This window comes from Pleurodeles waltl, chromosome 9, assembly GCF_031143425.1.
Source record: "Pleurodeles waltl isolate 20211129_DDA chromosome 9, aPleWal1.hap1.20221129, whole genome shotgun sequence".
Taxonomy (NCBI): Eukaryota; Metazoa; Chordata; class Amphibia; order Caudata; family Salamandridae; genus Pleurodeles; species Pleurodeles waltl.
Window position 1 is genome coordinate 983,955,586 of NC_090448.1, and position 24,589 is coordinate 983,980,174.

General features: G+C 42.4%; 1 protein-coding gene across 1 annotated transcript in view; it reads left to right on the forward strand.

The window, feature by feature from the left end:
• The window catches only part of NEK9 (NIMA related kinase 9), a 221,491-nt gene that overhangs the window by 126,519 nt on the left and 70,383 nt on the right, over positions 1-24,589 (forward strand). The window contains exons 13-15 of the mRNA XM_069208465.1: positions 8,005-8,051; positions 8,181-8,336; positions 16,867-16,975. Of these exons, the coding sequence (XP_069064566.1) occupies positions 8,005-8,051; positions 8,181-8,336; positions 16,867-16,975 (312 nt within the window). The remainder of the gene's footprint in view (positions 1-8,004; positions 8,052-8,180; positions 8,337-16,866; positions 16,976-24,589) is intronic.

The window sequence follows — 24,589 nt, forward strand, 5'->3', positions numbered from 1 at the left end:
CCGAACACAAAGAGGATATGTGTGAGGCCTGTCGGGCATTTCGATCCAAGAAGACACTGCGGGATCGTAGAGCTCAAAGACTTCAAATGGTGTCGACACCGACCGGACACCCCGACGTCGAAGAAGAGGAGACATTCTCCATTCCAGATTCGGACTCGGACGAGAGCGAGCAGCCAACGAGGCAACAAACCGTGAGTAAACCAGCCCCTGCAAAGACTCACTTGAAAATCATGAAGGCCCAGGGGACGCCAACGCCAACAGGCCATGGCTTTTACCCAAAAACACGGTGACCAAACATCGGCACCAAAAAAGGCTTCCCAGCAGCTGAAGACATCCGACTCCGGTCGAGATACCGGCTCTGACCAGACTCGGCACCGAGATACCGGCTCCGACCAGACTCTGCACCGAGAGATCGGCACCCCGAAATCCAAAAAGGTTTCTTTGGAGCCGAAAAAGACTGCCAAAACACACAGCCTCGGAGCCGAAACACAGCTCCTACACAGAAGAACCGGGCCTTTCCTCACAATTACAAGGCCACAGGTTTGAACAAGAACTGGGCATGGGAGAGCCGGACCATACCCATAGGAGGCTCCATATACAAAAACACACTGGGAAAATCAGAACTCTTCCTCCAATTAAGATGAAGCGGAAGCTCGCATTCCATGAGGCGGAAATTCAGCCAAAAGCAAAAGTGGCTAAGGAAAGAACACCACCACAGTTTTCTCCACAGCCATCACCACCGCACTCGCAACATCTGTCCCCAGTAGCAACACCCCCAATGATGCAGTCACCAACGCACACAGGGATGAGCCAAGATGACCAGGATGCATGGGATTTGTATGATGCACCGGCCTCAGATAATAGTCCGGAATGCTACCCGGCAAGGCCATCCCCACCGGAGGACAGTACTGCTTACATGCAGGTGGTTTCTAAGGCAGCTACTTTTCATAACGAAGCATTGCATGCAGAGCCCATAGAAGATGACTTCTTGTTCAATACCCTGTCATCTACGCACAGCCAATATTAAAGTTTGCCATGTTACCAGGCATGTTAAAACACGCCAAACAGGTGTTTTAAGACCCAGTCAAGAGCAGAGCCATCACACCTAGGGAGGAGAAGAAATATAAACCTCCCCCTACGGACCCTGTGTACATTACACAACAGCTAACTCCTGATTCAGTGGTAGTAGGAGCAGCCCGGAAAAGGGCAAACTCACAAACTTCTGGAGACTCACCACCACCCGACAAAAAGTCAGAAATTCGATGCAGCAGGCAAAAGGGTGGCAGCGCAGGCATCCAATCAATGGCGAATTGCCAATTCGCAAGCTCTACTGGCAAGATACGACAGGGCACATTGGGACGAAATGCAACATTTCATTCAACACCTTCCCAAAGAGTTCCAGAAACGTGCCCAACAGGTTGTCGAGGAGGGCCAAACTATCTCCAACAACCAAATAAGGTCGGCTATGGACTCAGCAGACACGGCGGCCAGAACAGTAAACACGGCGGTAACCATTCGGAGACACGCGTGGCTACGTACCTCTGGATTTAAGCCAGAAATCCAGCAGGCTGTGCTGAATATGCCTTTCAACGGACAACAATTGTTTGGGCCGGAGGTGGATGCAGCAATAGACAAACTGAAGAAAGACACTGATACGGCCAAAGCCATGGGCGCGCTCTACTCCCCACAGAGCAGAGGGACTTTTAGGAAGCTGCATTTTAGAGGGGGGGTTTCGGGCCCAGACCACAGAGCCTTCCACCTCACAACCCAGACCCACATACCAGGGCTAATATCAGAGAGGAGGTTTTCGGGGACAATATAGGGGTGGACAGTTCCCTAAAACAAGAGGGAAATCACAAAGCCCAAAAAACCCACAAACTAAACAGTGACTCCTACGTCACAAACCCCCACCACACAACACCAGTGGGAGGGAGGCTCACAGATTATTACCAAAATTGGAAACACATAACTATGGACGCGTGGGTCCTAGCCATTATCCAACATGGTTATTGCATAGAATTCCTACATTTGCCACCAGATGTGCCTCCAAGAGCACACAACACGTCCAAACAACACTTAGATCTGTTACAACTAGAAGTCCAAGCATTGTTACAAAAGGAAGCAATAGAGCTAGTACCCAAACATCAAAAAGGAATACTTTTATGTTTACTCCCTATATTTCCTAATCCCAATAAAGGACAAAACACTGAGACCCATATTAGACCTCAGAACGCTAAATCTTTTCATCAAATCAGATCATTTTCATATGGTGACCCTTCAAGACGTGATTCCCTTGCTCAAACAGGACTACAAGGATGCTTACTTCCACATACCCATACATCCTTCCCACAGGAAATACTTGAGGTTTGTAATCCAAGGCGTGCATTACCAATTCAAAGTGTTACCGTTCGGGATAACAACAGCACCAACGGTATTCACAAAATGCCTTGCAGTAGTAGCTGCTCATATCAGGAGACAGCACATGCACGTATTCCCTTACTTAGACGATTGGTTAATAAAAAGCAGAACTCGGCAACAGTGTCTTCTACACACAAAATACGTCATAGAAACCCTTCACAAACTAGGGTTCTCTATAAACTACCAAAAATCACATCTACAACCGTGTCAAATACAACAATACTTAGGAGCAACAATCAACACACAAAAAGGGATTGCCACTCAAAGTCCACAAAGGGTACAAGCCTTCCAAAATGTAATACTAAACATGCACCCAAACCAACATTATCAAGTGAGGTTTGTAATGAAACTTCTAGGCATGATATCTTCATGCATAGCCATTGTCCCAAACGCAAGACTACACATGCGGCCCTTACAACAGTGCCTAGCAACACAATGGACACAAGCACAGGGTCAACTTCAAGATCTAGTGTTGATAGACCGCCAAACACACTCCTCGCTTCAATGGTGGAATCCTATAAATTTAAACCAAGGGCGGCCATTCCAAGACCCTGTGCCTCAATACGTGATCACAACAGATGCTTCCATGATAGGGTGGGGAGCACACCTCAACCAGCACAGTATACAGGGACAATGGGACGCTCAACAAAGGCAACTTCATATAAATCATCTAGAGCTGTTAGCAGTGTTTCTAGCATTGAAAGCATTTCAACCGCTAATAGCCCACAAACACATTCTTGTCAAAACAGACAACATGACAACAATGTATTACCTAAACAAACAGGGAGGGACACACTCATCACACCTGTGTCTCTTAGCACAAAAAAATTGGCATTGGGCGATTCACAATCGCCTAATAGCACAGTATATCCCAGGGATTAAAAACCAGTAAGCCGACAATCTCAGTCGAGATCACCAACACACACACGAATGGGAAATTCATCCCCAGATACTAAAAACGTACTTTCTACGCTGGGGAAATCCAGAAATAGACCTATTTGCAACCAACGAAAACGCAAAATGCCAAAACTTCGCGTCCAGGTATCCACACCCACACTCCAAGGACAATGCGTTATGGATGAGCTGGTCAGGGATATTTGCTTACGCTTTTCCCCCTCTCCCACTCCCTCCGTATAAGGTAAACAAATTGAGTCAAAATAAACTCAAACTAATACTAATAGCACCAACCTGGGCTCGCCAACCGTGGTACACAACACTACTAGACCTATCAGTAGTACCTCATATCAAACTACCAAACAAACCAGATCTGTTAACTCAACACAAACAGATCAGACACCCACATCCAGCATCGCTCAATCTAGCAATCTGGCTGCGGAAGTCTTAGAATTTGGACATTTAGACTTTACACAAGAATGTATGGAGGTCATTAAACAAGCTAGAAAACCTACTACAAGACATTGTTTCGCAAACAAATGGAAAAGATTTGTTTATTACTGCCATAATAATCAAATTCAACAGCTACATGCTTTCGCAAAAAACATTGTAAGCTACTTACTACACTTACAAAAATCTAAACTAGCTTTTTCTTCCATTTAAATACATCTCACAGCAATATCTGCCTATCTGCAGATTACACATTCAACATCACTCTTTAGAATCCCAGTGATCAAAGCATTTATGGAGGGTTTAAAAAGAATCATACCCCTGAGAACACCACCAGTTCCCTCGTGGAACCTCAATATCGTATTAACACGACTCATGGGTCCACCATTTGAACCCATGCATTCTTGTGAGATAAATACTTAACCTGGAAAGTAGCCTTCCTAATAGCTATCACATCTCTTAGAAGAGTGAGTGAAATACAAACATTTATTATACAAGAACCCTTTATACAAATACATAAACATAAAGTGGTTCTCTGTACAAATCCAAAATTTTTACCAAAAGTTATATCACCGTTCCACCTAAACCAAACAGTGGAACTCCCAGTCTTTTTTCCACAACCAGACTCAGTAGCTGAAAGAGCCTTACATACGTTAGACATTAAAAGAGCACTAATGTACTATATTGATAGAACAAAACAATTTCGCAAAACAAAACAATTGTTTGTAGCATTCCAAAAACCTCATGCAGGAAATCCAATATCCAAACAAGGCATTGCCAGATGGATAGTGAAATGTATTAAAACCTGCTATATTAATGCAAAAAGAGATCCACCCATTACGCCGAAGGCGCACTCCACTAGGAACAAAGGTGCCACAATGGCTTTTCTAGGAAATATACCTATGACAGAAATCTGTAAGGCAGCCACATGGTCTACGCCTCATACATTCACAAAACATTACTGTGTAGATGTGTTAACAACACAACAAGCCACAGTAGGACAGGCTGTATTACGAACATTATTTCAGACAACTTCAACTTCTACAGGCTAAGCCACCACTTTTGGGGAGATAACTGCTTACTAGTCTATGCACAGCATGTGTATCTGCAGCTACACATGCCATCGAACGGAAAATGTCACTTACCCAGTGTACAGATGTTCGTGGCATGAGACGCTGCAGATTCACATGCGCCCTCCCGCCTCCCCGGGAGCCTGTAGCAGTTTTAAGTTGATGAAAATTGTACATTATAGGTTGATGAAACTTGTACATTTGTAAATTTGTAAAATACCACTTTTATACACATTATGTACATACATACTTACTCCATTGCATGGGCACCTTTACTATATATACAACTCCTACCTCACCCTCTGCGGGAAAACAATCTAAGATGGAGTCGACACCCATGCACAATGGAGCCGAAATTGAGGAGTCTCTCGGTCTCGTGACTCGAAAAGACTTCTTCGAAGAAAAACAACTTGTAACACTCCGAGCCCAACACTAGATGGCAGGATAATATGTGAATCTGCAGCGTCTCATGCCACGAACAGATGTACACTGGGTAAGTGACAATTTCTATATATATATATATATATATATATATATATATATATATATATATATATATATATATATATATATGTAATGTCACTTACCCAGTGTACATTATATCTATATTTTATCTATATATTTTTTTAAACATAGGAATGGATTCAAACTTTGGCCCCACTAGTTTTATCTATGGCAAGTCTGTGACATCCCCACAAAATTCAACTCAAGTGATGCCACTGAATGCACTGTCTCCAACATAATGTTCACATGAAAAGAAGCACACATGCAACTAAGCCCTCATTGTCCATTGCATGTACAAGATTTCTTTAGCAAGATCCACCTTCCAGTGCATGATCAATGACTCAAGTTTGTTATTATAGTCCCTATTGATGATTCAACAGTCGTGCCAGAGCTACACTGCTCATTCATACACATACAGAGACGGATCAGTGTGCTGCATGTGCAATAAGATTCCTGCGAAGATGTGTAACTGCTTCTCTGTAATTTACTCCCATCATGAAAGGAGCTGCCATATAATTGAATAGGTTAAACAAAACATATTAAAAACCCAGAAAACCCCAGATGAGGAATAGCCTTTTAAGAGTCAGTCTTGACTAACTTTCAGTAAATAGGTGTTTCCTTATTTTGTCTGTAGTAGGTAATCATGATTACAACGGTGGCTCTATGTATTTTTAATGATGGTTCTTTTTAATGTGGTCATCCAAAGACTACCCAAAGGTCGACAAATTGGAATGCTGACTTCTGGCACCATGTTGCCTATCCTGGATCTTTGGCTCAGGTCTACAAGTTATGGATTCCTAACTCATGGGTTCAGGGACTTAGTTCAGTTCACTTTTATTGAGTAAGGAAGTCTAGGTTACTGTAGTCCCACACAATCCCCACAGCATTCCTGCAGGCATGATGTCATGCTGTCTGAATTACGTATACGTTTCTGAGCACAGTGGTAATTCAAACCCAATTTCTTTCTTAGAATAGCACACTCAAGCATTGTACTAAGAAAATACGCTATATATATTTAAATGTGTGTATTTCAACAGACTCATCTGGTTGCTTAATCAATGAATAACAATCACAGAGTATACTTCAAACAGCACTTGTGCATGTTGCTAGCAGCGACAATAAAATAAACAGTTCTAACACATTTAGACTGTTGCTAGCATCCTACCACCAAAAAGCTACTTCTGTGAGCTACACTATGAGAGCATGGAATAGCTAGCTTGCCTCTAGAGTCTCTTGAGGCCCAGTGCTCTGGGTACCTGTTCACAGCAGATCAACTGTGGCTGTCCGACTTCAGCTGGGAGCAAGTGTTCCCTCAGAAGGAAAGCACACAATGAGCTGGGCTGAGCTCCTTCTCTCACTGGATCAATTCCTTGCATAAGAGTAGATGCTCCAGCATCCTGGGCAGGACCTCTTGTGATAAACTGATGCGAAGACCTCTCAAACTCAGCGGTTAATTCAAAGAATTATATAGGATTGACCACGGACTAGTGGGGAATTTCTAAAATCCATGATGCAACTGGTTTAAACCAGCAAGAAGAAAATGTGTCAACTCAACTACATGTTTACCATACTTGTATACTATCAAACCATGAAAGGTAGATATTGCGTAGTTTTTGGCAGACTTCATTGTTTAGAAGAAATTATACTTTCACAAGTTCTGCAAAAAATAATGACACAATGAATTTACACCAAAGGCATAGATGCTAACTTAATGTTTAAAAACTGGAGTCTGACTCTGGTAGTTCACTAAACCTGTATTTACGATGATTTAGTATTTTTTTAAGGGTTTGGCTTTTTAACTTACTGAAGAATTTCTCCTGGGAGCTTTTCCATAAGCATACTTTCCATTTTACCTGCTTCCCATTTTAAATTTATTTGCTATCTGTTATTATCTATAAAACAGTCTTCAAGTAATTGTTTAGTCAATGACTCTGTTTGTAATTACCAATTAGTCTGAATGTCTGTGTTCAACACGGATAGTTAAGAGAATTGGTTTTGTATTTAGCGGGTGTGAAGTTTGCTCCAGTAAGCAAGGGTGGATGCTGAGAGGATAGATCCTCTCCCAGATGCTCTAATGGAAGTGACTTTCCAACCTAGGTCCGGAAGAGCTGGATCCATGCTATAGTTTTGTCATCTCCGCATAAACTAAATTTATATTCAATTAATCTAAATGAAAACCTAGTCAATGATTTTTTTGAAAATCCCAATTGAAGCTGACTCTCATGGATCTACATTGGGTGCAGAGATTAGGGAAGATATTTTGTTGAGCTGAAGCTGAAAAGTATTAGCATTTATCTAGTGAAAGGAACCAGTCTGGTCCTCTTTTCATATGTACCTGAGGATCATTGAAGACAAGGGGATGTAAAGTAGGGCTTTGGTGAATAGTAACGGGAGGATGTTAAAAGTTTGCTCTCTCCTAAAATGCATTCTACAGTACTCTACTGAAAACAGACAGGTTGTTACCAGGGAGTGTTAGTAATAGAGGTAGTAGCATGTTAACAGGGCATTTTAGTGACCAGGCATTACAGGCTATTGAGATGATTTCCTCCTACCTGCCCTATAAATTGGGAACGTGTGGGGTTCGAGCAGTCATCTATAGTGTGTTCTGTGGCTACCAGGATTACCTACTTACCTACCTTATTTAATACATGTTGTTTTCTGTTCTTAGGACGCCTGGGCTTAGACTCCGAGGATGATTACTTTACTCCCCAGAAGGTAAGTCATTTTGGCTTTATACTCCTTTTTATTGATGCATTTCTTTTAACTTTTGTGTTTCCTCACTGTGAAGCTTGTCTCATGAGGAATCCATGTTGCAGAGTAATGGTGTACTGTTTTTCTTCCTAGGTGGAAGTTCAGAAGACCCTGAACATTGTATCTGTGCAATGTAGCAGCGATGGCACCTTTTTACTCACCCAATCAGGGAAAGTGCTGGCTTGTGGTCTGAACGAGTGTAACAAACTAGGACTCAATCAGTGCATGTCTGGGATCATTAACCATGAGGTGGGTCTGCATGCACCTCTGTGCACTTGCATGCATCCAAGCACTAATTGAGTAGTTGATGCATAGAAGTCCATGCAGGAATGAAGGGGGAAGGCATTGGAATGGAAGGGAAGTGCTAATGCAAGCCATTATGGGTTGAACAATGAAAGACATTTTCCTGTCTGTAGCTATGTGGAACTGAAATTACAACTGATAACATCTTGAAAGTATTCCATAATAATCTGTTATAACTCATTAGGCCAGCATTCCCTGGTACTTGAAATAAAAACTGATATTGTAAGGCATGTTTTCCTGAGTAAAGTCTGTAATGTAGTAAAATAAACAATCTCAAGTCTACAATGTACAACAGAAAGGAAACAATGCAGCCTTTTAGGCCTACATTGAAAGCTGAGAAACCGGTTTCTTGCCCCTAACGGGATTCCAGAAGCTTCCCCTTCCCATAATGTATTGTACTGGCAGTTGCTGCATAGAGCTATATATATTTTTTTTAACAGAGCTGTGTAGTCAACCAAAAGTCGATTAATATTTGGGGTGGGCAAGTGCCCACCTTAAAGGATAAGGTCACCCTCTGTTAGATGTCTCATAAGTGAAATAAAATAAACCTGTGTTCTATCCTTTTTTAATGTGATACAAAGCAATCAGGCTTAAACCAAAGGCAGCGTATAAAGTATTTTGTGATGAGCAAACAGTAGACAGTAGAAAAAGTCACGCAAAGCACAATGAATCTCCACAGCCAATTTTAAAATAAAGAGAAACTAAAAATTATGGGTGAAATAAGACCTAAAAGAAAAAAACGAGGGGAACCACAAAGTTGAGTTCTCAGTGATTTAAATGAAAATAACACCAAAAAGATCAAAGCACAATTGAAAGTCCATGTAAGAGGTAGACTGGGATCTAGATACGATTTGAGCTGGTAGCAGCACCCGATGGGCCTTAGTTGTTTTTACTAGCTGTTCGGATCATTGAGCAGGACAAAAATAAAATTCTGTCTGCTGCCGGGGAACTGCCAGTCAGACACTTTTTTCAAACGTCCTACTATATTTCAAAGTTTCCAAACTTTTTTAGGCTGCTCAAACAACCACAGGAACACGCCTCTAAGGCCCTGAGGAGAGGGCGCTTAAAGATTCCCAGGGTGTCAGCCAGAGGTCAAAAGCAAAGTCCAGTCCAGGTCCAGTTGCCAATGGTCAGCTGGGCATTTCCAGGAAAGAAACTCATGCATCATGTTATGTCCCTGTAGCCATAAGGAGGTCAGCCAGCGGACCCTTGGAGTACTTGGGTGTGAGAGGGAGCACGTCTAGTTCTTCAGGGCTTCACTCAGTTTAGACAGCAGGTCCAGTACTCTTCTGGTCTTCTGTAGATCGAATGAGTGTTCTAAAGAGGGTGCTTTGGAAGTGCCAAATTTATGCCAGGCACAAGCTGGTGGGTGGAAATGCCCCCTGGGAACTACCAACCAATTGGTTAAAGGTTCCCGGGCTAACACAACCCACTTTTTTAATAGTTGCTGTTTGCCTTACTGAAAACAGACCCAAAAAGCCATGTGTCGGGGAATTTTCACGATGGCGAAAGTCTTCAGACATGCTAAACTTGAGCTCTGATGGTTGCCGATATGTGAGGAGAGTGTACTATGGTAATATTAAAGTCCTCCCACATCTAACACTGAAATCCATTTTGAGGCGTCCACTGTACCCACAACACTCCCAGAGTCAGATGTCTGGTAGGACAAAACCCTGTTCTCTCCCTTCGAAGTGTGCTCCAGACGTTACAGCTGACTTTAAAGACCTGTCAAGCAGTATTTGACACAGTTCTGTCAAAAGGAGGCTACAGCCCCAACTCTGCATATTCTGTGGAGTTGAGGGGAGTCATCTCTGCCCATTTAGGTCAGGCTGTTGTTTGCTCCAAGAAGGCATTTCATACTGTTTCAAAACCATTCAAGTCTGAGCACAGGCTGAGTGCTGGCAGAGACTTATTATGATTAGCCTTTTGACAGTATTAGGGTTTAACATTGCTTGCCAATGGTTCACTGTGAGTCAGCCAGCATTACTACAATGAGAATAGCTTTTGAGTGCTTGATAGTTACTTAAAGGACATATTAACATTACATTTCTAAATGTCCTACTTTTAAAGACTGTGCACCCTGCTTTAGGGGCTACGAGGCCACATAGTGGTGACTTAATATTTCAAAGATGTTTTTGCCTGTCAAAAGGGTTTATTTGTTCAGGTCGTAATGTGTGTTTTGAACTGTTGCAGTCAGGCTACAGTGATAGGCCTGAGGCCAAGTGTGCACTGCCACTATTGACGAATGGCACAATGGGCGTTCTAGTCCACAAGTTGCATTTAACTTCCAGGCCCTGGGTACACTTTGTACACTATATACTAGTGCCTTACAGACAAGTTAAATGTGCTAAGCAGGAATAACAATTGTTAAAGTGGGAGCGTGTGCACCTTTACTACTGGTAAAGTGCACAGAGTTGTAAAGTCAGCAAAAATGTTCTTGAATGGTCCAGCAAAGAGCGAAAAATGTGTGGTGGCTACGCAGGAAATGCGCTTTTCCTACATACATTCACACTGGCTTCCAGTAGCCAAACAGCCTATAATTATTTTCCGATCATTCACAAACTAGCACAGCATGGCTTGACTTCCCTTCCCTTTCCAGCTCACAGATTCAAACTTGCCCACTACCTCCACCCTAGTCAAAACACTTGTAGGACTACTCTGTATGACAACGGCTTCAAAGTGGCAGCATCACACCTCTGAAACAATATGCCTTTCTTTCTGAATTGTACACAGTTGCACTCCTGCTTCCGGGAACTTCTAAAGACTTCTCTCTTCCTGTATATTTAAAGACAGTTTGATGGTCTCTTGGCATAGTTTTCTTTCCAGCCTGATAACTTTGATACCCCAAAGAAGCCTTGTGTATGGTGTGCCCCTTAAATACTAATTTGGATTACACTGTTGAAGATGTGATCGAGGACCTTAATATAACCCTCATGTCAGATATAAAATAAGTGTAACCAGCTCTTCTGCAGTCAGGTGCCCTGTTACTGTGTTCTTGTTTCGGTGTTGACATAATTACAGGAGGAGCTCAGAATACATAGAGAAGCTGCATGGGAGCCACAATTATCCCTGGAACTAGTAAGGGGTGGGGCACTCTCTAACAAATGGGCTAACAGTTCCCAGGGCAGCTCTATCCACTTTTTTAGCAGTTCATATTTGCTCTACTGCAAACAATCCCACAGTGTCCTTCACTCAAAATCCAAGTTGGGGAAACCCTTCTCCCCTTGTGCTGAGCCTCTGTACCCACCAAGAGGTTTGGTCAGGGTAATAAGCGGTCCCCTCCTCTGTGGTCATGCAAAACCGGTTCTGGGGGCACTTATCCTCCCAATGGGTTTGGTGCCAGCATAACTATGGGGACAAAGGCTAGGGCTTTCTCAGTGTCACTTAACATTTGCTTGTAACAGGGCAGGCCTCTTTGAAGTTAATTAAGATTTTGGGGGCCCACCCTATCTGGTCTTCCAGCCAGGGAAAGCAAACACATCCCCAGTCACAGTTTCTTTGGTATCTGCACCAGTAATAAAGCTTAATGTCAGGATTGTATATTTCAGGCCGTTTCCCCAACCAATATTTGATCTGGAGAGGTCGGTTGCACTTGCCTCTTGTGTACGTATTTACTACTTATTTATTTTTATTTTAAAATGCGTAAGAGGTTGCCATTTATCCGAGATGTTTAGCCTTACTATTTAATTAATTTGAAAATAATTTTTGGCTGCTGACCACACCCTTATGATTGCGGTCGATCAAAGCACCGGGCCTAGTTGCTTTGTAAAAAGCCCACTATTTTTTAGTGTTTCTTTGCTGTACACTGCATTCTTGCTCATGATTAAAAAGATGTGTATTTCATCTCGGTCTAGCTTCGTTTCTCCCAGGTCTCGTGCATTTGGTGCAGAGGTGCTGGAGGCTCCATTAACACAAGCAGTCTAGTGCGTGTTCTCTGGGTAGTCAGGTGTGTGCTGATCAAGTAATTGCGTCTCACGGAGGATGACGCATGTTTGTAAAAACTGTGGATGCATTAATCCCGGCAAGAGAGCCATGCACTGGGTACCATGATGGGGCAGTATGCTGGCACTTGGCAGAGACACGCTTGCAAAAGGGTGGAGAGGGCCTCCGGTGGGCTGTGAATGAGTTTTTTTGAGTGCCCTTTTCGCACCCCTTACCTTTGTTTGTCAGCCTGGTCTCTCCGGTCATTCAATGGGCGTGTGCGACATACAGCGATGCCACATGTCGAAAGGAGTATCATTTGTCCTTTTTAGGATTCATTCAAGGGTTGTTTATTCTGTGTGAATAGAATAGTCCTTGCTTCCATGGCATTTTCAGACAGTGTTTTTATGATCGAACTCTGTGTACATAAATATTATTCTTCGTGTATATTTACAGTATATTTACAAATAATTATTTTGTTTTTCTGTACATTGTATCTGGTGCCTGTACTTGATACATACATTTGTGTATTCCAGTGCTACCTCTAGAGTTAGATTTTTAATGGGGTCTACAGCATATGTACAAATGTGCATCTGCGGAGTTGGTTAAATTGAATTGCGTCATTTTATACACACATCTTGCTCATGGTATTTTTGTAGTCACAATGGGTCGTGGGAGAGAGAAATGTGAATTGGGGTGGCCTTTTTTCTGTGCACAAGGCCTGTTCTGCAGTATGGGAACAACACTGTTAATGTGTGTGGGGCAGATGGCTGTTATTGCATGGTATGTTTTATTTTCCAATGTCGTTATTAACCCCAGACTCTAGCCTTTTCTCAGATTTATGCATGCTATGTGTTCTTCTTTCTGTCTGCAAACATTGTACCTTTTTGACACACTGCCACCTTCTGATTGATGTAAAAACCCTAGGCTTAGATGCCGGTTGGCAGCTCGATTTGTTTTAGCTTTCTTTAGCCAGCTTCCTAATACAAGCGTTAGAGGCCAAGCTTGTTGAGGTCTACCTTGAATTTGTGGGGGGTCATGGGCTATATCTGCCCCTAAAGTCTTCTACCTGGTGTGTGATCTATGGCGTGTCACTGGTCCATTCTCACTGTACAAGCCACTTTAATTTAGTCTGATGTTCAGATTCCGATCGCTTCTTGTGTAATCAAACCAGGTTGGGGGAGGGTGAGGTTCCCAGGCCCTGATTAGCTTGGTCAATACAATGGCATTCAGAAACTCAACATCCTGCTGCGGGATGTTCTCGGTGTTCAGAGCAAGGGTCTGCAGAGCCGAAGTGCCTGACGTGCCGTTCAGGCAATTCAGGTGTTGGACATGAACGCATGAGGGAGCTTGTTCCTTCTTCGTGCCACGCCAATAGGTTTCGCCTTTGTTTCTTAGTTCTATCTAACTGGAATACAAAAATGTTATAATAATGTAAGTTTCAAATTTGATAAATCGTTAACGGTTTATCAAATTTAAAACAGAAATTATTATAACATTTTTCTAAAATTTTACATTCCAGTTACATAGAAAGGAAAACAACAAAGGCAAAACCTATTGGCTTTGCCAATGCTTGTTTTAATTAGGTGATCTGTTGTTGCTTTCGCAGTAGCGGGTATTAGGATTTTTGCCTTCCTAATGTGAAATAAGCCTGAAACCAATAAGAGCAGTGTTGTGGATGTGCCCTCGGTTGTAAGGTCTCTAGTATAGTGCAGAGCTTTCCCAAGGTACATTTAAGTGGTAGGTCATTTGGCCAAGATGTTGCCTAAAGGGGTGATATAATCTATATGGGAGATATAGAAGGAGGACACCGCAGGTGAAGTGGGCATATAGGAGGAATGTATACAATCTGTTGCTAAGTAAATGGTTCTGGACTTTTCAGGGTTGATATCTTCTGCTTCTTTCTTGTGTATGTGCTCTATCCCTTGCTGAGGATGGAATCTTGAAGGAGAAGATGAGTCTCACATCTCGTCCTACTTGAGTTAGATGTTGTCTTCAATACAATACTAGTTGGTGACAATTTCAAGAGCTCTTGTAAAGGGTTTTCAAAAGTTATGCTGTGTCTTAGAGGTCTTAAAAGTAGTGGATGTGGATCCTGAGTTACAGGCATCAGAGAGGTCTGATGATGCTTGAAGTGGATTTTGGTGCAACTCACCATTCTTGGCAGTGAAGAGGTGGAGAACCTTCTGGTGAGACCAGGTTAGCATCGGAGGAGAGAGCAGGGATCCTTTTGAGCCTATTGAGACTGGTGATGTCAGTGTCACCGTCTTATACATAGATGTTGATGGCGAGTGACCTCTCCAGTCGGGACCTTCTCAACAGTGAATTAATTAAGTCTAGACTTTGAACAGCACTAAAGACTTTCAACCTCAATAGGTGGGTCCACTTTCACATGGACAGTGATGAGGCTCTTCTAGGTGTAGTTCATTGTTTCTTTGACATCAACAGTGATAATGCTGCTGTTAAGCAGTGAGTCGTCGGCCCATCTTCAGTAGACAGATGGCTTGATGCTGAGGTCTGGTACTGACTGATAACATACAATTTTTGGTCAGTGAGCAGGCTGGCTTTAATGTTGCTGACTTTAACTTTCAGGTCGATCTTGAACAATGATTGGCAGTGGCGAGCCTTACTGCTCTACCTACTCTCTTTTGAATCTCTCTGTTTCTTTTTCAGGAGCTGTCACCTTCTCAAAGGATGACTTGGAGGTTGTTTCTGTGAGCCTCTTTTTTTTTTTTTTTCTTTTTTTCATCTTCCACTTTCATATCTTGAAGCGTCCATTTCAGATTTATCCCCTCCTGGTCTTTCAGTATACTTCTGGCCATTTCCAGCCTGCATTTTTTTTTTCTGACACTTTCAACTTGTTTTGCAACTAAGGTGCTGCAATTCAAACTTGAGATTAGTTTCTTTTATTATACTACAGACTGAGGGTAAAATGTTAACTTCAAAGGGTCCCAAAAGGGTGTAACTCAGGGGGTCTCCAATGGGTAGCTTGTGTGCTACTAGTAGCTCGCCAGTACTCTGAAAGTAGCTCCTTATATTGTAGTCTAGAACAGTATGCAATTTTGAGGATTTAGCCACATTGAAGAACGCAGAACTAAACACCTCTGGACCAGTAGAGTAGCAGCCACACCAATGTTGGGGACATACTCTTGCATACAATGACACACTGTGACAGTGTGAGGGACTTGCACCATGACCACCTTTCTCCTCTCAATTTAGCAAAGTCACATGCAAATATGTGTGGGAAAAACTCAAGATGTTCTCAAAGTAAAAAAGGTATCCTGCTAGAAAAAAATAGTATTTGAGAAGGTGATATGCTGATGCTTGAGAACAAAGTGATTGAAAATTCAAAACCTGTTAAAAGCTGCTCTCTGAATGGCAATTCATTGTGCATTTAGGTGATTTATAGCTGCTAGTATTTCCTTTGTGACAGTGGACCATGTTGCAGTGCTCTATTCCATTAGTCATGTGGAGGCATTTTAAACTGATAAAGCTATTACCAACATTGATGTTGGTAACCCCATCTTACTCGTTGGGGTGGTCACAGTGCTATCAAAAAAACGTTTTAGATATTGTTTTGCCAATATATTGTGTCCAGTATGTCGATAATCACATCGTGTAGGTAAGTATCATTTTATTTATATTCTGAACTCCATATCTATTTATCTTGATATATTTATAAATATAATTTTGCACGTTGTGGTACTATTGCAGGGCTATTTAATGGTGTCACTACTGCAACATCGATCAAATTCATTAGTAGCTCTTGGCAAGTTTCATTGATAAGAAGTAGCTCTCGTTATAGGAAAGGTTGAAGACCCCTGGTGTAACTCATCTTATGAACATTGGCCCTCTGCGTTTGTATTCAGTGGAGAATATAGGGAAAGCTCTCCTAGGTCCTAGCATGTAATATGGAATTGTTATAGTATTGGACTATCAGTGAAGATCCCACGATTCAGAATAGGAAGAACAGAATAGACTGACATAATTTTATTCTTACGATATGTACCAGATACTGCTAAATGAGAAGAATGTGTAAATGCTTGTAATGATTAGTTCATTATCAGACAGGACTAATATTGTGACTGCCCATATGAGGCATTAACAACAGAGTTAGTGTAAATTGGCTTATTGTTTTTCCAGGATAGAGTTCATAGTACAAGAGCTTTTAATTTAGTAAGTATAGCTGATTAATACTTTTTTTTTAAATGAAGATGTCTTAAGGGGGAAATGTGTATATTCAAGCTTTCAGTGCTAGTAGTCGTGTTGAATCTTTCTTATGTTCACATGCTTTGAATTTTGCCCCGACAACAAGCTATGAAAGTCATTTCCATTTAGGATACTGTGAAGATTAGTTAAAAAATGCTGAGATGGGTTTGAGGAGGTACACATTGTCATGTGGAAGATACAAACAAGTGCAACGCTTCCTCTTGTTATGCCTTCACAAATTTGTGAACTGAGATTAACAAGAAACTATGAACTCTACTCTGCTTAGTAGAGGTCCCTTTTGTCATATTCCATTTGCCGTAATGAATATATCACTGTTTTCTCCTAGGCTTTCCATGAGGTTCCCTACACCACCTCACTCACCTTGGCTAAGCAGCTCTCATTCTACAAGATCCGAACCATTGCTCCTGGCAAAACTCACACTGCTGCTCTTGATGGTGAGATCCTGTTAACTTTTCAGTTGCCCGTGTATAGTTTGTGAGTTGCTGTAGGTGGTTGCATGTTCCACATATTTGACAAATGTTTACTGAATGCTGGAGCTACTCCCATAAAGATCAGATGACGTTGGGTTACATCATTCTGAATTCCCAAGCTCACAAATCTCTTTCAAAATCTCTTTTTGCAAGCATGTTACATGCTCTAGATGTGACCTGCATGCCCACATGAATACATGTTACCCTTCCCTCACTGAGATTTTGAGTTGTACCAGACCCATTCTTCAGCTGTTTAAGATCTGTTCTTTTATATGAAGATCTGCGATTGGTCTGTTTGGCTGACCTTAAGAATACATCTACTGTTAATTTATTGTCATGGGCTACATACTAACTCATTTGTTACTCCCAGTGCTGTGTATATTGTCTATTGTGGAATATTCACTGATAGGGAGCACTGAATAAATATACCCCTTGAGAGGTGTTCTAAAACACTTTAACAGAGTAATTTTTCTTTTCTCCAGTATTGGCACTTTCATAGATTCACATGCTTGAATCATTCCCTGTCGTCGAGGTGGGAGTCCCCGGTGTATTATAATAGCAATGTTATGATAACTAAAGTGTATACAGTCATCACATTATTAGTCTACCCTTGTCTTTTTGAGGAAAAAAAAGACCCAGACCAGATTTCAGCCAATCAGGCTGCCCTTCCCTCTAGAACACTCCTGTGAGAAGCTCCAGTGCCTCAGATTTTCTACTGCATGTCGTGCTAGGGAGTCTCCACTGAGCTCTGCTCAGTCACATCTTTCTGGAAGGATTCTGTTTCTGGTTCGGACAGTGAGGACTCCTCTATTTCCTCAAGACAGTCTTAAAAAAGGGACAGATCACCTGAAACTGGTCATATAGACCAACCTAAAAAAGCTGCTAAAAAAGACCAAACATGGGTCTTACAAGGCAAGGCGCACAGCTCTTCAAGTTCTCCTCACAAAAATGCTGTATCCTTACCCTGTGTGAGGAGGGAACGTTCTGTCTCCTCAGAACGTAGTAAAAAAGCGTCTTCTGAGCCTCCTCTGCCACCTCCAACGTCTTAACATTCTTTCAAATAGCCTTCTGTGAAACCGCAGACAACAAACCATCTGCACGGCATCGTCGACAACATCTACAGCGACAACGGTTTATACAGTATGCTCTGCTTCCAATGTCCACACGACTACAACGCCGTTGTCGACGGCCTCCTCCGTCAGATCATCGCCACTAAAGATATTGGTTACCTCATCTCCGGCGACGGTTCCAACGACGAGACCATCATCGATGATGACATCCTTACCATCGACGACTGCTCCATCGTCAAGACTCACACAGTCGTCATCACCATTGAGAATGACAGCATAGACAATACCGTTGACGGGTCCGTCGACAACGCCGTCGACGGTGGATATTATAGGAAAACCAAGAAAGTTAAAATCCCTGATGCCGGCGGACACATCCCCTAGTAAACTTTCACCTTTAATTCCTCCTCAACCTTTAGAGGGTGATGAAACGTATGAGGAAGGGCCATTTAGAGCGGCCCATAGTCCCTCTGAGCTACATATAAAGTGTTGGGATTTGGGAGACGATAACCTGTATGACCCTCAATTCTTTTATTGTTCTGATGATCAATATTCGTGCCAGGAACAGATATTTCCTATGCCAGGGTCACTTATTTCCGACCTCCAATTAATGTTAGCGGACTATAGAAAAAGATTTCCACCCGTTGAATCGGAAGTCCAGCAGACAATTATACCTTCACCAGTACCACCTCCTTCCACAGCGTTAGACCACGGGTATTACCATTAGATGTGCCCCCACACACATCACAAGACCCATTAACATCTGACGATGACTGGGAAGAGGGGGAATTGACAGATCATATTACAGAATGGGATGACTATCCGATTCCTTCACCATCTTCACCCTCCCTGAGCCCTGTAGCCCTGTAGAATCTCCACCAGGTGCCATTGGTGGATTTCACAGTTTGATGGAACCGGCAGCGAAGAGGTTTGCACTACCTATGCCTACAAAGCGGATGGACTGCTTTCTCTATGACTTTAAGGAGCCCTTTCAAAAAAGCGTAAGATCGATGCCCGTAGTAGACTACATATGGAGCGAGGGTATTAAAGTAATGAAAAATTTCAGCCACTGTTACTGCGGTCTTGCCTCGCTTGGATAAGAAATATAAGGCGCCAGACGACACCCCAGCGTGCCTGACTGGACATCCCAAGACAGACTCTGTCACTCAAGCAGCACAGCGCAGGTCTAGAAATCCTTCAGCTCCAATCTCTGCTCCACCTGATAAAGAAGGGAGAAGGATTGATAATATTGGAAAGCGCTTCTCCTTGATATCCTCTCTTACAGTAAGGATGTCAAACTCATTAGCTGTAATAGGAAGATATGACAGGCAGCTATGGGCTGACATAGCTCCTTACGTAGGCCAACTTCCTGAGGAATCAAAAGTAGAAGCAATGAAGATAATACAGGAAGGGGTAGTAAAGGGCTTCGGTGGAAGTCCGCGACTGTGCAATAGATATTGCTACTACGGCATTTCGTCAGCTGGCAGGCACATCTGTTTTAAGGAGACAGGGCTGGCTTCAAGCAACGTCTTTTAGACCAGAACTACAGAGCAAAATTCTTGACTTACCTTTCGATGGGGAAGCCCTATTTGGGAAACATGTTGATGAGGCCCTGCAGGCTATTAAAACTGATACGGACACAGCAAAGTCCCTTGGAACCCTGAGTTCAAAAGGCAGCCTTTTCGGGGTGCCAGAGGAAGGGGATATCCATCCTAAAGAGGGGGGTTCCAACAGTATAAATATCCTTCTTCCATCTCCAATATTCAATCCTTTCGAGCCCAATATCAGCAAAGGCAACTTCCACAGGCAGCATATGCTAGAACCACACATAGAACAAGAGCAGGACGACAAACCAGAAAAGCAAGACGCAGGCAATGACATCTCCTTTACTCTGGCTACTTATCGTTCTTCAAGTTGCATAATAGGATGAAGGATTTCCCAATACCTGTATAATTGAATTGGCAAATTATCACCTCCGACTGTTGGGTGTTAAACCTTATTCAATTTGGCCATACACTGGAGTTCATGCAAATTCTGCCACCAAGACCCCCTCCTCCATGCTCCCTGAAGCACCTATAGCTTCTCAGAAAGGAGGTATGTACGATGCTCAAAAAAGGAGCTATAGAAAGGGTCCTTGTTCGGGACAGAAACAAGGGGTTTTATTCTCGTTTCTTTCTTGTCCAGAAGAAATGGAAAGATTGGCGTCCAATCTTGGATCTCAGAGAACTGAATACTTACCTCAAAAGGCAGTCATTCCGTATGATTATGTTACAGGATATAATTTCTCTTCTCAGTCCAGGAGATTATATGTCAAACCAAGATCTTCAGGATGCATACTTCCATGTTCCTATACATCAATCCCACTGAAGATTCTTAAGATTCGTAGTAGCCAGAGAGCATTTCCAGTTCAAGGTACTGCCTTTCGGCCTCAAATCGGCCCTCAGAATTTTCACCAAGTGCCTGGCTCCAGTAGCGGCCTTCCTCAGAAGGCACAAACTTCAGGTCTTTCTGTATCTGGAGGACTGGCACATCAAGGCAAGGTCCAGATCGCAGACTCAAAGAGCGACAAAAGCCTGCATAGACCTGTTTGGGAAGCTAGGCCTAATTATTAATCATAGCAAATCAGCTTTCCAACTCCTGAAAATAAGGACTTTCCTGGGTGCAGTTCTAGACACCTCTACAAACTAATTTCTTTAGCCTGTCTTGTTCAAAAAAGGTCTGTTTCAATTCGCCTCATCAAGTCCCTACTGGGAATGATGTCTTCCTGCATCCGACTTGTACCATTCTGTCGTCTCAAAATGCGCCCACTTCAAGAGCAGCTGGACAATCAGTGGACACAGTCCAAGGGATCTTTCGATGATGTAATCAAAGTTACGAAACCAATGAGATCACATCAGTCTTGGTGGACCCAAGCATCTCACCTATCAGTAGGTCTTTCTTTTCTTCCGCCGCTAGCCCTATGGGTGATTACAATAGATGCATCCCTGGAAGGTTGGGGAGCCTTCCTTCAGGATTTAACGGTCAAAGGCAAGTGGGATTCTCATCAGAAAGTTTACCATATCAATTATCTCGAACCGAAAGCAGTTCACTTAGCGCTTCGAGCCTTTCTACCAAAGATAAAAAAATTGTCGGTACTCTCACGTACAGACAACGGGGGGAACCAGATTCTGCTCTTATCTCGAGAATCTCAACGTATCTGGAACTGGTCCATCCTACAGGGAGTGCATCTTCGAGCAGAACACGTACCAGGCACTCTGAATGTTATTGCGGATTCTCTCAGAAGGCTGAAAACATCCAATCATGATTGGGAGCTAAATCAAAATGTGCTGGATCGCATCTTCTCTCAGTGGGGCAAACCAAAACTCGATCTTTTTGCCACTCCCCAGAATTCAAAATGCCCATTTTATGCGTGTCGGGATCACCATCTGGGCTCTTGGGAGAATGCGTTTTTAATAGTCTGGTCAGGAAATTATGCTTACGCTCTTCCTCCCATTCCCTCCATTCCAAGAGTCTTTGCCACAATCAAGAACGAGAACTGCAAGATTCTTCTGGTCGCCCCAGCATGACCTTGGCAGCATTGGTTTATGGAATTACTTCTCCTGTCAGAGAGCTGCAGAATACCTCTGCCAGTGATACCTCGCCTGTTACCAATGAGCAACGGACAAGTTCTCCACCCGGATCCAGCATCGCTTCATTTGACTGCCTGGCTCCTGAACACCATGAATTCGAACATTTGAACATTCCCTCCGACTGTAGAGTTAGTCTTGCCAGAGCGGCAACTGATAGCGCCATTAAATCATATCGACTTAAATGGAGAAGGTTTTGCATGTGGTGTAAACAAGCTCAGGTTTACCATTTCTCCTCATCACTAGAGCAATTACTACCTTATCTCCTTCTTTTAGCCAGACAAGGTTTGGCAAATTCTGTAGTTAGGGTCCACTTAGCTGCTATTTCGCGTTATAGGTGATCAGGAAACTCACCATCCTTGTGGTCGATAAGAATTAGCAAGCAGTTTCTTGAAGGACTTTTTCATTCTTTCCCGCCGGTCAGTCCACCACCGCCTTCCTGGCAGCTTAATATAATTTTGTCTTAATTGATGAAACATCCATTTGAGCCCATTCACACGGCAGACTTAAAATTCTTGTCATGGAAGGTTGCACTTCTTCTTGCCCTGACCTCAGAGTAAGCAAAATTCAAGATTTCATGATCCAAAGCCCTTTCTTGCAGTTTAAAAACGAAGTAGTAATTATGCGAACAAATCCAAAATTTATACCCAAAGTTCCTTCTGACTTTCATATCAATCAGCCAGTTATTCTAAAGTCGTATTTTCCAAATCCGTCAACGCCAGCGGAAGGTTCCTTTCATTCCCTGGACATTAAAAGCTGTCTTAAGTTTTATCTGGAGAGGACGAGAATTTTTAGAAAATCAAATCAATTATTTGTCATTCAGTGCCCCTAGGAAAGGGCAACCGATTTCTAAACAAGGAATTGATAGATGGATATCTAGTTCTATTGACTTGTCACAAAGCTGCAGGAAAGCCCCTGTGCCGAACATTGCATGCACACTCCACTAGAGCTGTTGCAGCATCCGCTGAGCTCTTCGCTGGTGTGCCCATACAGGACATTTGCAGGGCGGCCACCTGGAGGTGTAAGCACACTTTCACGAATTGCCTGGAAGAATCGTCACAAGGTGAAGTAGCAGTGGGGCAAGCCGTGCTGTGGCATCTGTTCCATTAACGGTGAGCTGTGTTATTCTCCTTTTTCCCTCCTAGCCAGTATAATGCTCATCACATTGTATGATAATGAAGTTTTCTTTCCTTCACAATACACTGGTTGTTGTTTAGCACTGTAATTATTCTTTTGTTTCCATAATCATTTAAAGCTTTCTTTACTATTCATGGAATTGCATCTTTTAATTGATATAAAGTGTTCATCATATAATGTGCTTCACTACTGCTTGCTACTCTGAATTAAGCATGTGAATCTATGAAAGTTCCAATACCGGAGTAAGAAAATTAGTTACTTACCTGTAATTGTAGTTCTCAAGTATTGGAATCTTTCATAGATTCACATGAGACCCTTCCTCCTCCCCTGAGAAGCTCACCGTTACAGGCTACGTACCTCAACTACTTCAGCACTCGTGCTGTGGGAAATCTTGAGGCACTGGAGCTTCTCACAGTAGTGTTCTAGAGGGAAGGGCAGACGGATTGGCTGAAATCTGGTTTGGATCTTTTTTCCTCAAAAAGACAAGGGTAGACTGCTGATGTGCTAGGCTTTAAGCCTGTGTACACTTTAGTTATCATAACATTGCTATTATAATACACCGGAGACTCCCATCTCGAAGACGGGGAATGATTCAAGCTTGTGAATCTATGAAAGATTCCTATACTGGAGAACTACAGTTACAGGTAAGTAACTAATTTTCTTTTATTGTGATGCCAATTTCATGTCTGATTTATTTATTTATTTATTTATTTTTTTCATAGCCTTTTAAAAGATTGCAGAGTCCCTGACCCCTAACAAATAATTCTCCCTTCTACTTATTTTAATTAGGCATCATAACCTTACTTAGAGAAACTGCAAAGTGCCTTTAAAAGTAAAGACTGTCTTTTTGGTCTCCAGATACATGATCCCTATTCGTAATTTTTTAGAGAGATGTTTTTATTCTCCACTACCAGGGATGTCTTCACTGTTTTTACTGTTCATGACGTTTCACCAATAAAAAAAATTGACCTGTAGCCTCTGTACATTCTTTATCTTCCAGATTCTCACAAAGCAGAAGTATGCCCCTTTATCTAGAGAATGTCCTGAAGTGCATTAATCCTCATGAGGGACAGAGAATGTTCCAGAGCTTCCTTTCTGATATTGGCAGATATGTGACTAGGCTTGCCTAGAGCATCTTTTTGTCTGTCACTATGATGCCCAAATCTGCCATAGATGCTTCCCAGGAGGTTTCCAAGAAAATAGTGGTCACTACATGCTCAACATAGCCAATCAGCTACGGAATTATAACATCATAGCATTCATGGTACTGACATTGAGTTGGAGGTCTTGCTCAACGTTATGGCAGTTGTATGCCATCAATCTGGTCTAAATATTCATCACAAAGTCTTCTAGTGAAAAGGCATTTGTATTCAGTTCTTCTGAAAAAGAACACGAAGAAACTTCCAGGTCAGATATAATCCATTAAAAAAACATATTCTCCCTACTGGACACTGTCATTGCAGCACCCCTTTGGGGATCTTATCACACTACAGATAGAGATAATTCTATTGTCCATGCATATCCAAGAACGCAGAGGGATGATCCTTCCTTACCTACCCCCTGAGGAACAAATTGTCTGTTAGCTCTAGCTTGACCAACAATGAGTATCCCCGATTGGTTCTATAGATACCGTCCCAGATGTCCTAGTCAGGAGACTCGTCAAAGTAAACACCCACTTAAAGACATTCTATCCCACAATCTCTTTAATATTAGTGACTATGAAAGCTCAAGATTTGTCAAAGCTGCCA